This window comes from Delphinus delphis, chromosome 4 (assembly GCF_949987515.2).
Source record: "Delphinus delphis chromosome 4, mDelDel1.2, whole genome shotgun sequence".
Taxonomy (NCBI): Eukaryota; Metazoa; Chordata; class Mammalia; order Artiodactyla; family Delphinidae; genus Delphinus; species Delphinus delphis.
In genome coordinates, this window is record NC_082686.1 from 59663110 (window position 1) to 59678566 (window position 15457).

General features: G+C 39.8%; 2 protein-coding genes across 5 annotated transcripts in view; one reads left to right on the forward strand and one right to left on the reverse strand.

The window, feature by feature from the left end:
* The window catches only part of SPICE1 (spindle and centriole associated protein 1), a 159725-nt gene that overhangs the window by 93787 nt on the left and 50481 nt on the right, over positions 1-15457 (reverse strand). The gene's annotated exons all lie outside the window — the stretch shown is intronic.
* The window catches only part of SIDT1 (SID1 transmembrane family member 1), a 76016-nt gene that overhangs the window by 13791 nt on the left and 46768 nt on the right, over positions 1-15457 (forward strand). The window contains exons 2-4 of the mRNA XM_060010648.1: positions 997-1118; positions 2120-2290; positions 12744-12789. Of these exons, the coding sequence (XP_059866631.1) occupies positions 997-1118; positions 2120-2290; positions 12744-12789 (339 nt within the window). The remainder of the gene's footprint in view (positions 1-996; positions 1119-2119; positions 2291-12743; positions 12790-15457) is intronic.

A 15457-nucleotide genomic window follows, 5' to 3' on the forward strand; every position in this document is an offset into this window, starting at 1 on the left:
TGCTGCCTCTCAGTTTCCATTTTGAACATGTCATAGATCTTTAGGGTTTCACTGCAAGCCTTTCTTGCTTCAATTCTTTCCCCTAATAAGGTGTTTTCAAGAGAACACTAGGGCTTAAATTCATTAGGGGGAAAAAAATCTCATACGAAAGATCAACTTTTTCTTACTTTGTCTTTTTTCTATTGCCTATAGTATTATATATATATATATAAAAAAACTGAAGGGAAACACCAAAACCATCTAGATCCAGGGGCACAATTCAATTTCCTGTCTTTTAAAAGCCATGATAGTGTTCAATCCTTGGGGTGACACATGTATTCAAAAGAAGCCACGGATCTGCTGATATCAAAAGCATTTAGTGTTGGGGATTGATCTATGCCTTGGAGCAGGGCAAAGAGAAGACTCTTCAGCCCCTGTAGTATTTGTTGCTGGGAGAGCGTCGGGCCATCTGCTAGACTTTAACACAATGTGGCAATAACATTTTGGTCTGAGGCACAGAATCATTTTCCAAACCAAAATTAAAGTTTGTTGGCAACTGGGGCACTTGTAGGTATTTTTTTTAAGATATTTGTATATTTAGCATTTATATTCAGATAAGAAGAGAAGCACATCAGCCTCTTTCTTTTTCTGTTTGGGCTTATTCTCCCAATCTTGTGCTGACTGCCCAATTCAAACTCCTCAGCCTGCCATTTGAAGCCTCCATAATTTGGCTTCACCCAAGACAACTTAAATCAAAACTCTGAGGGTTGGACCCAGGCATCAGTTTTTTTTTTTAATCTCCCCTCGTGATTTCATTGTGCAATCAGCTTTGAAACTGAGTATGGTTACAATATGAATGAGGAGAAGACAGCTGGGATATTTGGAGTATCTATGGTCAGCAGCAAACGTATGAATTAAAGTTTTTCAGAGCTTCAGATGGCAGCTACGATGTAACGTGTCTGTGCGTGTGCGTGCGTGTGTGATTTGCATTTCCTCCCTCTCTGCCCTGGCTCGCAGGTGAACGCCGTGCGGGTGTACGTGAACAGCTCCTCCGAGAACCTCGACTACCCGGTCCTGGTCGTGGTTCGCCAGCAGAAAGAGGTGCTGTCCTGGCAGGTTCCTCTGCTCTTCCAAGGACTGTAAGTGGATCTTTCCCCGACAGCTTCATTATATTTGTTTTCTTTCAACGTGCTAGACCTTAATTGCCCTTTTCCCTAGCGAAAGGAGAAATCAGACATGCAGAATGTTGACATATTATGCATGCTAAGTGCAAACAGTCGTCGTGGTGCCTGCATTGACCGTTCAGCTCTGTTCAGTTTCTCTCCTCTTTGAGGTTCTGATAAGCGCTCTGTCTAGATTTATAGCACCCAGAAGAACGTTTAACATTTTAGTTCTACCCAGAATGCTCTGTTACTCTTGGTTGGTTAGTGGGTCATCCACCAAGGTCAGGGCTAGGTCCCACCATCAACTTCAATGAGTGACACCTCTCCCCATTCTTCATAACGTTCACCAAGTGTACTTTCTTTATCCCATAATATTTATTGAGCACTACTAAATGATAGATGCTGGGGATACAGTGGTGGAAGACAACAGCAAAATCCCCGCCTCGTGGAATCTATATTTTTGCTGTATAAGGTGCTAGAGCAGTTAACAAGAACAAACCAGAAAGCATGCAGACATGGGCACACAGTACAGTGTTAAATCACTTTTGGAGGTTAATACACATGAGGATTGAAATACTGACTCTAACGCCCTGACTTGGACTCTGGGGCTTTCTTTATGTTCATTTCGCAAAAGCTTGAAGATTGGAAAAAAACGGAATCAACTGGTTGTTTTATCAGAACAGTTTTCCCTTCAAAATCTGATAACTTTCCTGACTGAATTAGGAGGATGATTTGGTAATGAAGACACCTAAGTGAACTGCTCAGCACTCAACTGTCCTCATGTCTGTGTTATAACGTCACACAATGTGTGCCAAACACAGTAGCTCTAAAATTACTCTCAGTAGGTCCAGTATGAAATTTTAAATATAAGGACTTGGAAAGAAGTTCAGGGAGAAGTGAAACGAGATGTTCTTTTCCCTGCTTGTTCATTGAGTGTCTTTCTCCTCGCTGGCTTTTCTCTCCACTGGCTGCTGCAGATACCAGAGGAGCTACAACTACCAGGAAGTGAGCCGCACCTTATGTCCCTCAGAAGCAACCAATGAAACAGGGCCTCTGGAGCAACTGATATTTGTAGATGTCGCATCCATGGCGCCCCTGGGTGCCCAGTACAGACTGCTGGTTACCAAGATCAAGCACTTTCAGCTGCAGTAAGCGGGACTCCTTGTGGCCTTTCTCTGTTCGCTTGTCTGCTCTTCCTGAGCTTGTCTGTGCACGGTCCAGCTTCCTTCCTCCCAGATCAGCACCCCAGAAGGAAATCATCCACTTGGCATATTGTCTTAGCAACTTCTGAACTCTCCTGTGCACAGCTGTGCAGCAGGGCCTTAGTCTGTGTAAGGGGGAAGCAGTAGGGGACTGGAGCAGAGCAGAGGGCGGTGCACCTGATAGGTGTATCTGTTCCTGGGCATCTGTGAGGGCCCCCTCCTGTCTGTCGTCCAAGCAAGCATGACATCCAAGCACTAGTGATGGGTACTTCTGTGTCACTCACCAGTGCCACTCTCCTGAAGGAAGTTTTGGTTTTGTTTTAAGGAAGATCTTAAGCTATTTTTCTTACCCTTATTACTATTCCAGTTTTCTCCTTCTGGTTAGGAATGTATACAGGTTGAAAATAATATGTTATGTGGCTTTGTGCGAAAACTTATGACTGTTTCCTCCTTCTCCTTGCTCTACCATCCTTTGAAACCAAATCAGTCGGGATACAACATCTCGAATTGTTTATATTAGACATGGAGTATAATAAATTCAGTGGAGGGCATTGTCTCTAAGGGATCTATTCTTTCCCAGAGGTTAGTCACATAAAATATTGCATAAATCTGTGTGAAAATGTAAACAGAAAGGCTAAGATTATTCCTTAATAAGGCCAGAAACTTCAGGGAGTTTCCTGCCCTATCCTACTCTAAGTTCAAGGCTTCTCAAGGGTTCAAACCATTCCCTCCCCTCTCAGTGTTTTAAATAAAATTTTAAAAAATATGTCATTAAATCGCTCATATTAAAATTTTACTTTGTACTCATCAAAAGTTATCATTAAGAGAACAAAAAGACAAGCCATAGACTAGAGAATATGTTTCCAACACTAACTAACAAAGGGCTCATGTGCAGAATATATAAAGAACCCCTACAAATCAATAAGAAAACACTGGCAAGCTTTTGGCTGCTGTCCCCAGTATCACCCACCCTTCTGTGGCTCTGGCTTCTTCTGGGCAAGAATCTTGGAGCCTATGAGTCTGAGCACTGCTCAGAGTGGGGGCTGGCACCCAGGTGGGTGCAAGGTTCAGACTCCGCTTCAGTGAAATAAATAGATTCTCTGGGGCAAAAATGAGGAGATCTCAGGAACAGAAACGATACATGAGACTTTGACCTCTCACTAGAACTTTGGGACAGAGACAGAAGATCTCAGAAGGGGAATCAATGTTTATATTTACCCAATGAAAATAAACGACATATAAATAGACTCAAATATGCCAAGTAAAAGACTAAGAACATCAGGGCTTCCCTGGTGGCGCAGTGGTCGAGAGTCCGCCAGCCGATGCAGGGGACACAGGTTCGTGCCCCGGTCCGGGAAGATCCTACATGCCGCAGAGCGGCTGGGCCCATGAGCCATGGCCGCTAAGCCTGCACGTCCGGAGCCTGTGCTCCACAACGGGAGAGGCCACAACAGTGAGAGGCCCACGTACCACAAAAAAAAAAAAAAAAAAAAGACTAAGAATATCAAATGGGATTTAGAAAAAAAGAAAACTAAATATATGTTGCTTAAAAGAGTACAATCTTTAAAAAGAATGTATAAACGCAAATAAAAGCATAGTAAAAGAAATACCATACTGATACTAAACAAAAGAAAGCTGATGTATTATATCACATTATACAAGCTATTCCTTAATGCAAGGAACATTATTAGATATAGAGAGACATTCCATATTTCTAAAATAATCATTTACCAGGAAGACAAATTTAAATTCTAAATTTCTGTGTACCTAGTAATATCACTTCAAAATATACAAAGCAAAAATTGCAGAATGGGAAGAAGAAGTGTACAAATTCACAATCTTTGTGGTAGCCTTCTCTATAGCTAATAAAATAACAAACCAAAAATTTAAAATGTATGTACAGGGTTCCCCCACTATGTGAAAGTAGAGTGTTCCTGTGAAACCTTTTATAAGCCAAATGATATTAAGCAAAGAAGCAATTACCTTAGGACACATCTTGCTAACACATGCATAGAATAAATTGCGATAAAGCACAGAGATTCCCAGACACAGTTCACAGCTATGGTGGCTTGATGCTGAGATGCTGAGTGTAGTTACAGGGAAGGCGGTGGCAGTGCCACTCTCACCGCTCAGGGTGCACACTGCAAAACAAACGCTGAACACTGTTTTCGCTTTTCATCTTTTTTCATAAAAGCAAAAATCTTCAGATTTCTTTCAGTTAGTGAAAACAGATACTAAGATAGCAAATTGGCATAAAGCGAGTTTTCAAAAAGTGAAGGATAGCGGTATGCAGTACTTAGAAAAAATATTGGCAAACCACGGCCCACAGACTAGTTTTTGTAAATAAAGTGTTATTGGAACATAGCCCTACCCCTTCATTTAGATATTGTCTCTGGCTGCTTTCATACTACAGTGGCATAGGTGAGTAGTTGGGACAGAGAAATTATGGCCTGCAAGCCTAAAATATTTACTATCTGGCCCTTTTAGAAAAAGTTTGCCAACACCTGCTATAAAGGAGCAGGTCAACATGATTAACAAACTTGAGCTAATTAATGTATTTTGAAAACTGCATCTCAAAATGATAGAATGCCTAAGCTTTTGAAAATATACATATCCAAACTTCTGGGATGCAACTAAAGCACTGCTTACAGGAAAATGTAAAGCTTCAAATGTATATGTCAGAAAAGATGAATGGCTGAAAGTCAGTGTGTTAAGTACCCACTTTAAGAAGTTAGAAAAAGAACTGAAGCTTGTGTAAACTGTTTCTTTGTTGAAATTCTATGTATTTTATTTTATTTATTTTTTTGTGGAGTTGAATCCAATCAATTTAACTCCTGAATGTACTTTTTTTTTTTTGGCATCTTTATTGGAGTGTAATTGCTATACAATGATTTTTGGCTGCATTGGGTCTTTGTTGCTGCACGTGGGCTTTCTCTAGTTGCGGTGAGCAGGGGCTACTCTTTGTTGAGCTGCATGCAGTAGTTGCAGCATGCAGGCTCTGTAGTTGTGGAGCACGGGCTTAGTTGCTCTGCGGCATGTGGGATCTTCCCTGACCAGGGATCAGACCCATGCCCCCTGCATTGGCAGGCGGATTCTTTACCACTGTGCCACCAGGGAAGTCCAAATTCTGTGTATTTTAAAACATCATCGTCATTCTCTTGATTTCTATAGGTTTGTTATGATCATTAAAATAAATTATTGAATTAAATGCTTGAAAGAAAAAAGTAAAAGAACTGAAAATAAAATTCAAAGAAAGTGGAAGTAAGTACTAAAATAAGAGCCCAAAACAATGAAATAGAGAACCAATTAACAATGGACAAAATCAACCAAACCACAGGTCAACTATTTAAAATGACCAGTATTATTTTTATAATTGTCTTCTAAAAAATAAAAAAGACAGGCAAGCCCACTGGAAAAAAAATAGGCAAGAGACTTAAACAGACACTTCACCAAAGAAACTATACAAATGGTCCAAAAACATAACCTCACCAGCTGTCAGAAATGCAAATTAAAACCATAATGAGATTCCACTGCACCTACCAAACTGCTGTACTTTGAAAGGACTGACAACGCAGTTCCACTCCTAGTCATATACTCAACTCCTAGATACATAATTGTGCTATTCATTCGAGGAATATCACACAACAATAAAAACAAACTATTTTTGTACCTAACAACGTGAATAAATCTCACCAACAAAATGTTGAGCAAAAGAAGCCAGACAAAAGGAATACACACCATTTGATTCCATTTATATAAAGTTTAAAAACAGGCGAAACTATTCTGTAATGTTAGAAGTTAGGACAGTGGTACCGTCAGGGAGGAAAGAAGAAGTACACGGCTATGTTTACTTCATGAGAATTCTTTCAGATATATACTTATGTCTTGTTATCTATATGTTTGTTACACTTCAATAAAAAGATTCATTTTTAAAAAATAAGAATATTTTAAAATATATACTACTTTTAGGCAGTTTATTTTTCTGATCAGAATGTTTTGCCGTATTATAAGCTCTCCTTAAATTTTCTAAAGCAGTTTATTCTGAAGTCTGTAGCCAGTGGAGTTGCTGATATGAACCAAACATCTATCTTGGTCCTCTACACCCCTTGACAGTGTATACCCATAGATACAGATGGACAGATAGATTAATGAATGGTCAGAAGGATGGTGAAGTAGTTACAGCATTTTTTTTCCAAGTCCCTCCATTAATTTTGGTATAGAAAAAAGTGATGTGATCATTTCAAGAGCAAAGAACCAGCCCCCCAAAAAAGGCAGAGAAAGATCAATTATATGAGTCTCTAGGAGGGAGGTTTGAGCGTTATAGTATATACATTTTTAAGGTTCTCCAAGTGATTCTAATGTGCAGCAGAGTTGAGAACAGCTACCTTTAAGCAATTTCTAAATGCGGTGCTTGTGTTTAATTGTGTTCATAACTAAATTAATCTGTGATATTAAACAGTATGGGAATTCGTACTCATAATTTGAAGGAGGTGGCAGCACTTTACCCGAACAGAGTGCATTTTGAACTTTGGAGAAGCCCTGCATTTACTAACTGGTCTCTGACCTGTCGCTGTCACCTGGTAGTAGTGTACTTGAATTCTAGGGCTGGTATCTGTGAGGCTAATTAGACCCTTTGGAAAACTGAATTCTGTGAAACTGAAAGCCATAAGGTCACAACTCTGTGAGAGGGTTATTGAATGATACGCATGTGGTGAAACCGCAAGTCTATTCCCTCATATTGTTTTCTGTTTCCGCCTCTCACAATGTGACCTGACCTCAGCAACCAGACATGCATTTCAAAATGCACACAGTTACCAGGGGTTTTATGCAAATAAGATAAGCCCGAGAAGAGATGGTAACTAAGATATATGTGTCTCTTCCTCCCTGGCTCTGGATTGTCCCACACCAGCCTTGCTGAAAACTCAGAAATCCAGAGGATGATGGTAACAGGCAAGAGCTGAGGACTGTGGGGAGATCTGAACTCAGGTACTGAGAGAAACACTGAAGAACTCAAATTTCCCAACATTGCAGTTTCTGTTGTATGTTTTTCAGTGGCAGACTACAAGCGTTATTTTTTTCTAGAATCATAAATTTTAAGAATAGAAGGAACTTCGGGAATTGAATCCACTCATTTCATTTTTACAGATGAGCAAACTGATGCCCAGAGAGGTTAAGTGATTTGTCCAAACTCACACAGCCAGGAAAGGACAAAATCAAAATTAGATTCGACTTCTGACTTGCAGTTCTGAGCTGTTCCCACTATACCATGCTATTTCTACTTTCTGTTTAACACCGTCCTCCTAATTTTTGTTGCCCTAAATATATTTCTCAATTCCATGAAGCATTTATTTATTTAAATCCAGCTTAAAAAATTAACTTCTGCCTTAAAGCATTACTCTGTGCCGTCTTAACTCTCCCCCACCTGCCTCCACACATGCACATACACCAGCTTTGCCCCTACTCCTTTTCCCAGACCCCATTGCCCTGGCGCTCAGTGCTGCAGAGTGTGAAGTTGCAGATGGGGAACAGGAGGAGGCTGCAGGAACAGGCAGGCACCTGCTCCTGGGGTGGGAGGAGCCTGGAAGAGCTGTTGGGAATTCTCTGGTGGTCCAGTGATTAGGACTCCGTGCTTTCACTGCCGTGGGCCTGGGTTCGATCTCACAAGCCATGTGGCTTGGCCAAAAAAAAAAAAAGATATCCCCAAGAATGGAAAATGCATGACAGATAGTTTAAAAAGAAAAAGAAAGAAATTTAGACAGTTGTCTATGTTGTGATATTTGTATGGATAATGGATTTGAGGGGGACTCGACTGGATGCAGAGAAATTAGGAGGCTGATGCCGTGGTCAAGATAAATAATGAAATGAACTGAAGAATTTAGAGGTGAAGTTGACAAAACTTGATTGGATATTCAGGGTAAAGGAAGTGGGAGAGTCTAGGATGACCATCTAACTTGTAGATGGTGGTGCCCCTAAGAGAAAATGAGAATTTTGAGGAGGGAAGGAAAAGATAAGTTCACTTTGGGACATGTTGAACTTGAAGTGCAGTGCCTGGCAGAGTGTTGAACTTATACAGCATGATGCTCAGGAGAGAGGGCTGAGCAACAGAGAGGCCACTGAGTAGAAGCTTCAGTGAAGGCTGGTCCCTATGGTGCCTGAGGTGGAGTTCCAGGAGGTAAGGGGAGAAACAGGCAGTACCCAATCCTTGATCTTTGAGATATCTTTGCTGCACCAGGCAGTTTAGACTTCATCTTTAAGGTTATGGGAGCCACTAAAGGATTTTAAGCAACAGAGTATCATCAACAGGTCTGATTTTTGAGATGACTTGAGTAGCCGTGTGGAAGATGAACTGGAGAGGAGAGGGTAGAGGCACATAGACAAATCAAAAGTTTGAACAGAGAAGAATTAAAAAATTATTAGGACCTGAACATATCATGGTAGCAACAAAGTTGTAAGGGAGAAAAAGAGTCAAGTAATACACATGGGGATAATTCACAAATTCAAAAAATACATGTGGCAGAATCAAAAATATAGTCTTACATGAACACTTGAAGGCTTCAACCCTCCTCTAGCCTTCTAAGTAGGGATCTCAAGTCTTTGTTTTGAGAGAGCGTTTTGAGTGAGATAGCTCAGCTACTGTGCTGTGAAAAGTAATAGATTTTTGAGGAAATGGATGAGTAGAGGCTTTTAGACCATTTTGCTATATGTCATCCTATGTAATGGCCCTTTGGTATTTTAGGGTAGAGTACAGTGATTTACATTGTTTTTCAGTTTTGTTTTTTTTTTCTTATTGGATGCTATACTGAGCAAAGACAGTGCTTCAGGTGGGAGCAGGTGCATCCAGGTTACATTTACACTGATAGAATCAGTAAGACTTGGTGAGCAGTCAGCTGTGGAAGGGATAAAAAGGGAATCCAAGACAACTCCAACAAGGATGTCACAAGTCAGGTGAGGCTTATCGACAGACGAGGCAGGTCAAGGTCAGGGAAACGGGAGTACATTCCCTTTTGATCATATGGAGTTTGAGATGCTTGAGGGCCAGCGAAGTGCAGAAGCCCAGCAGAGAAACCCTTTTCTGTGACTGGAGCCCAGGAGATAGCCCTGGGCTGGACATGGAAACTTGTGATTCACTACCATTGTTGTGGTTTTTGTGGCAACTGAATATTTATATATATGGATTTTATGGCAGTTATAATATATATAATTATACATATATGAATGAAGATGTATGTGGCTAAGGAAAACGAGGAGATCAAGAACGAGACTGTGGGTCACATTCTCATATAAGGGATCGTCTGAGAGATAGGACCTCTCAGAAGAAGCTGACTTGGCATAGTCAGATGTGTGGAAGAAAACCCAGGAAAGCAGGGGTCACAGAGCCCAAGGGAGGAAGATCTAAGACAGAGGAAGTGGCTGTCAGTGTCAACTGTCACAGACAGGTAAAGAAAATTAAGAACTAAGTCACTGGATTTAACTACAAGGAGGTGACTGCAACCTCAGGGAGATGGTGGAAAAAGAATCCTGACAGCAGTGGGGAGAGGGAAGCATGAATGAGGGATTGGAGCAGAGCACTCTTTGAAGAGGCTGGTTGTGAAGGAGAAGGATATAGAATGACATCAAAGGAGAGAAATTTGGGGAAAAGAGGGCAATTCTGGGGGGTGCTTTTGTTTGTTATTTATTTTGAAAATGGTTGAGACTAGAGTATATTTATAAACTAAGGAGTAGAAAGGCAGATCAAATTTATAGGAGAGTTGGATTTTTGTAGAAGCAACGTCCCAGAGGAGGGAAGAAAAGACAGGATTTAGCACACGCGTGGAGAGTTTATACTTCAGCCAGAGCCTTGAGGTGGAGGGTTACAGATGATGGAGGGTTGGGGAAAGATTTGGGATTAGCAAAGGCAGTTCATGACAGATGGTAGTAAGGAGATAACAGGAAATGATACTCTGAAGTCCATAGTCCAAGTGAATAACCAGTGTGATTTCCTTCGACAAAGTGAGGGTTTTCAACGCTCTCTGTGCTCTGTGCTAGGGGCTTTTTGCTGTCAGAAGATAAAAGCGATGCCCTGAATCTCACAGTCCTCTCTGAACTCACCTCAAAAACGACTTAGTTTTTGTCTCTGCCTGTCTTTCCACTTACCCTTTCTTCCCATCCCCCCTTCCTTTTCCTTCTGTTTTATTACTCTCCTATAGATACTTCTCCCCCTTCGTTCTCCCTTCCCCATGGGCCCTTTTCTCCCTCTTCTCCTGTCTCCCTTCCCTGCACACCCATCTCTCTTGACTCCTCTGTTCCTTTTCTCTTTCCCTCTCCCTCAAACTAGCCAAAATGAGGAAACAAAATTAGCTTTTGGGTTTTCTTATTTATTGAATAAACTTTTGTTTCCTGTGTTTAATTTTTTCAAATAAGTCGAAAATTGTGTACTTCCTTCTCTAAAACTAAAGGTGTACATGTGTCTCAGTTAGATTTGTTCTGTTGCTTAATGACACCTGATAAAATAAACCTTCCCCACCTCCACTGAGGCCCATGGGGAAGGAAACAGAACCTTTCATCTACAACAGGCACCATGTTTATTTTGCACACACTGTTGACTCCATGAGAAAGAGAAGACTTAAATGTGATAGTCTTTAAGAAAATAAAGTGTTTTCAAAGTTTGTATGTGTTGTACTAGTAAAGCAAACATAAAGAACAAGAAAAAAATAAAAACAGAAAATTCCTATCAATGTCCACACATTCAATGTTATAACTGCAATTCAAATGACAGGGGAGAATTTAAAAACAAATTGCTGGCCAAAGAAAACTGTTTTCTCCTGGAAATCTTACACTGTCTGTTGCCAGCCAAGAAAATCACTGTCCTCTTTGTTCCCCTGACCTGGCAACAAACAGAATTGAGGGCCCCGTGTTGCCCTGGTAATAGCAGATGACACTCCCCACACGCTGAGAGCCACACACAGCACCGCGGGTCCTGACTCTGGCTGTGGAATCTCAGGAGAACACACACAACTGGATTTGACACTGACTTTGGCTTCTTTAGGTGACTTAAGATCACGAGTTACTAACCATATGTCAGCAGAACCAATCCTTGACTCTGATGATGATTTCTATTGAGAGTGAATATATGCAAATTGCATCCAATGCTAAACTCTAAGCCTCGTGTGCTTACAGCCTGAATTGTTTGTCATTACCTTTAGAAATAGTGCTCAAATTTTATGACTTCTAAACAACACCTCCAATTATAAACTTCATGCTTAAATGTCCTGACATGCCCTTTCTAAGGGAATCTTTAATAAAAATGTTAAACTATTTAATTTTTATAAAAGGAAAATTAGGAGTGGAGAGAAAGACTCCTTAGCATTGGGGGATAAAGCTGGGGAAGGACCCCAGAAGAAGTTCAGGTTCAGGTTCCCAGAAGTGCAGGTCACACTGGACAGTTGGGATCATGACACTCCCCAGACGCAGGCATTGAGAGTGCAGTGGGCATGTGTGAGTGATCTTCACAACTAAAAATGAGGCAAGAACCAGAAAGAACAAAAGCCCCAAACAGCCCTTACATGACTTCAGAGAAGAGCAAATTTCTCTTTGTTTTCCAGTCTCTTGAACTGTTCACGTATGTTCCTTCCAACAGCACTCTACGCTACAGATGTTTGGTTCCCACATGCTCCTCACACTGTCCTTTCCTCAGTGCTGGATCATTTCTGTCTTTCACAGAAGAATGAAAATATCTAATAAAATATCTAATAAAATAATTCACAGCAAATTAATAATTGGAGAGAAAATAACTTCATTATATTCTTTTGGTGGTATGTGCATTTTAAGAAGGGTCTTAGAACGCAATGCCCAACCCAAAGAGGACACAACCTTGGAGGGAAATGTAGACAACTGGGGGTGCTTGGGGGCAGGAAGAGTATGCTCCTATCCCTAGAGACCCTCCCATGGTGATTATCTATCCACCACATTTTTTAAAAAGTGATCTTTTGCCATGGATACATCAAAATTTTGAAGTGCTATCTGAATTATGCAAATGAACCTCAAACCTTCTTTTCCTCTCTCTTTCAGACCACTTCTGACACCTAAACCCTGTACTTGATTGTAAAATCTTAAGAGAATCCAAAGACAAATGTGTCTATAAAAGTCAACAAAGTACTTACTTGTATAGGTATGACTTCATGGGTTTACAAAGACATAAAATTGATCAGTTCCCCAATTTGATCATTCTTGAGAGTTGAAAACACCAAGTTCCCATGCAGCACACTTTGTCACTTTTATGGGCCCAGAACTCCTTTCTCAAAGGGTAGGGCTTTCCTTGCATCTAGTTTAAGATTTTTTTTTTAATAAACAATTTTTGTTTGCTAACTTATGCTTTTCTTTCACTTTTCCCACTCTCCCCTCTCCCCCTTATATTTCTCAGGACAAATGTTGCCTTTCACTTTACTGCCAGTCCCTCTCAACCCCAGGTAAGTGAAGGGCTTCAAGGTTATCATGATTCTTCCTGTTGGTGTTACCCAAAGAAACCATGGTAACAGGTAGAGTTAGCATGTGATGTTGCCCTTGATCTTTCACAACATGAGTTATATTTGTACTTTTGGAATGTTGTTCATGTAACTGGGATTTTAGACACACCTTTAACCTTATCACTTGAATTGGTGTAAAATGGGAGGCATGAAGTATTTGCAGATGTTCCTTGGCTCAACCTTCATTCATAAAATTGTGGGCCTACTATGTACCAAGTACAGTGATAGATTATACTAGGTGCCAGGGATAGAAGGATGAAGAAGAGACAGGTGCAACTTCTGCCTTCACGGACCTTATAATCAGGATGGGGGTGGGGAGACAGAGAATGGAAGACCACCACTAAACAAATACAAAAATAATCAATTGATCTGAAAGTACAATAAAAATGAGACAGATTTTAATTTCTACAGTGTGATGGGTAAAATTAATTAGTTTCTCCTGTCATTAAGAAAGAACAGGAATGCTGACAAAAATTATTAGAAGAATTAGATATTTGTGCTGTGCTCTCCATTAGGCCATAGTCATAAACAGACTAAATAGATGAAAATTTTGATTGACTTAGGCTGCTTTTCTGGTGACACTTCTAGCTACCTTCCTTTCTCCTCTCATAGCTTCTGAAAGAGTGAAGTTTATGCAATAGCAAATTTAAAACAGATTTATTTAATGTCCTGATATTTATTATAAGTCTTCTGTAGGCTGTAATGCAACTTTGTCAAAAATGGCCTTGGATATACTGTACTAAAACTGGGATTAACATATTATATGGATAATGTTGTAAATCTGTTACAACCACTTGTGAGCTGGTGAATATTTAACAACTGGTTCTTAGAGTGAAAGCCCTGTTTTGTAGCATTTGCCCATTTCTGCAGTGTAAATACCTCCACTCTGGCGGATTTCAAGCTGCCAGCGTGACGTCATTGAACACAGAGTTTGGAATCGATGTGCACAATCAGCTCCCCAGACCTGCAAGAGCCAACTCCAGCACACCTTGAAGAGTTAAATTTCCCATCAGTGAAAGCCTCCACAGTGCATATATGCTGCCACCCAGTGACAGAAGAGGACCAAGTCCCACGATCCATTGCCCTCAGAGTATTAGCCACTTAATTCATGAAATATTTGAAAGCACTAGTTACTAGGGGAAATGGGAGATATCTATATAGAAAGGGAGGGGAAAACTTGTACCCCAACTGCAGAAAGAGTACAGTCTAATAGTCCTGTCGAAAGCTATAATAAATATGATAGAAATATCATATTTATTTATTTATAAATATCATTTATTTATAAATAAATTTATTTATAAATATAATATCATTATATTTATTTATAAATAAATATAATAAAAATGTGTGAATGTCGTGATGTACTTTGTAGACTGAAAATCAGTGATGAGTATATATTATAGCTTCTATTTTAAAAAAGTATTAAACACTAAAGCCCAAATAATTTGTATATAAATCACAAACTAGAGTAAAATATACTTAAAACAAACTCATGAAACAAAACAGAAATTCTTTGACATCTCTGAAGGTCTTACTTTACTCGTAACTGTTCCCATTTTGGTTCCCATATTTTATATCCTCTTCAACTGTAGGAAAAATTTTCTGTTCCTGTAAGTCCACCCAAACTATTGCACATACTCAGACAACCTGAATCACCACTGTCTGCCTCTATTCCTGTAGATAGAAGCAGGTTACAGAAACTGGATAGATAATCAGGACACAAGATGGTGATTTTTAGCCTAAATTCCAGGCATTGCTTTGGATCCTTGTCACTTGCTTCCTTCTGGTAAAAGTAGATTCTCAAGGCAAGGGGTTTATTTATTTGGGGTTTATGGTAATTTAAAGGTAAAAAACGATTAGTGATACCTTGGTATACAGAGAAGGCTTCGGTAGATGTCTACAGCTTGCACAAAACCAACTCCTAGAATATACAGGCATATATGTGATGCTCATTACTGCTGACAGTAACCAAAATAATGCTTTTGAGTTACAAAGTATGGTTCCCCTAAGAACCATGAACGCCTCTTGGGAATTCCAGAGTATTCACCTTTGGAAGAGCCCTGTATTATATGTATTTGAATCAAGCTCCAAAATAAAAGCACAAAAACGGAGTGGCTTCTTGAGAGTGTTGCCATCTGTTACAAGGCATGAACAGACTTCCAAACAGCAGCGTTAATGACACTCTTTAATCTTGAGATGATTTTTTTCCCCATCAGAAGGCTTTGGATTGTTGAAAAAGTTCTATTTTTATTGCTCTGGTTCTCAGAGTAAGGTTAATAAAGAGGATGTGGGAATGCAAAATGAAGTTTTAACGGGTTTTGCTTCTCCTTTCAAGGGATAGATTTACTAAAGCCCTAGGATAGGAGTTCGCTTTGTTTGTTTTCCTCAAAATTTTAATCGTATATTTCATGTCAAGGCTTCTCAACCAGCTTCTATATTTATAACTACTGGGCAGAAGTCCCCTTTCTTCATTATTAGCAACATGTTTCAGGCTTAGAGTTAATAAATTTTTCCAGTGGATTGATAATCTAAGTAGGTAAATAGTGTAACTTTTGTCTATTATAAATGTTTCCTTATTCTGATGATATTGGAGAAATACTTCTGCCCAAAA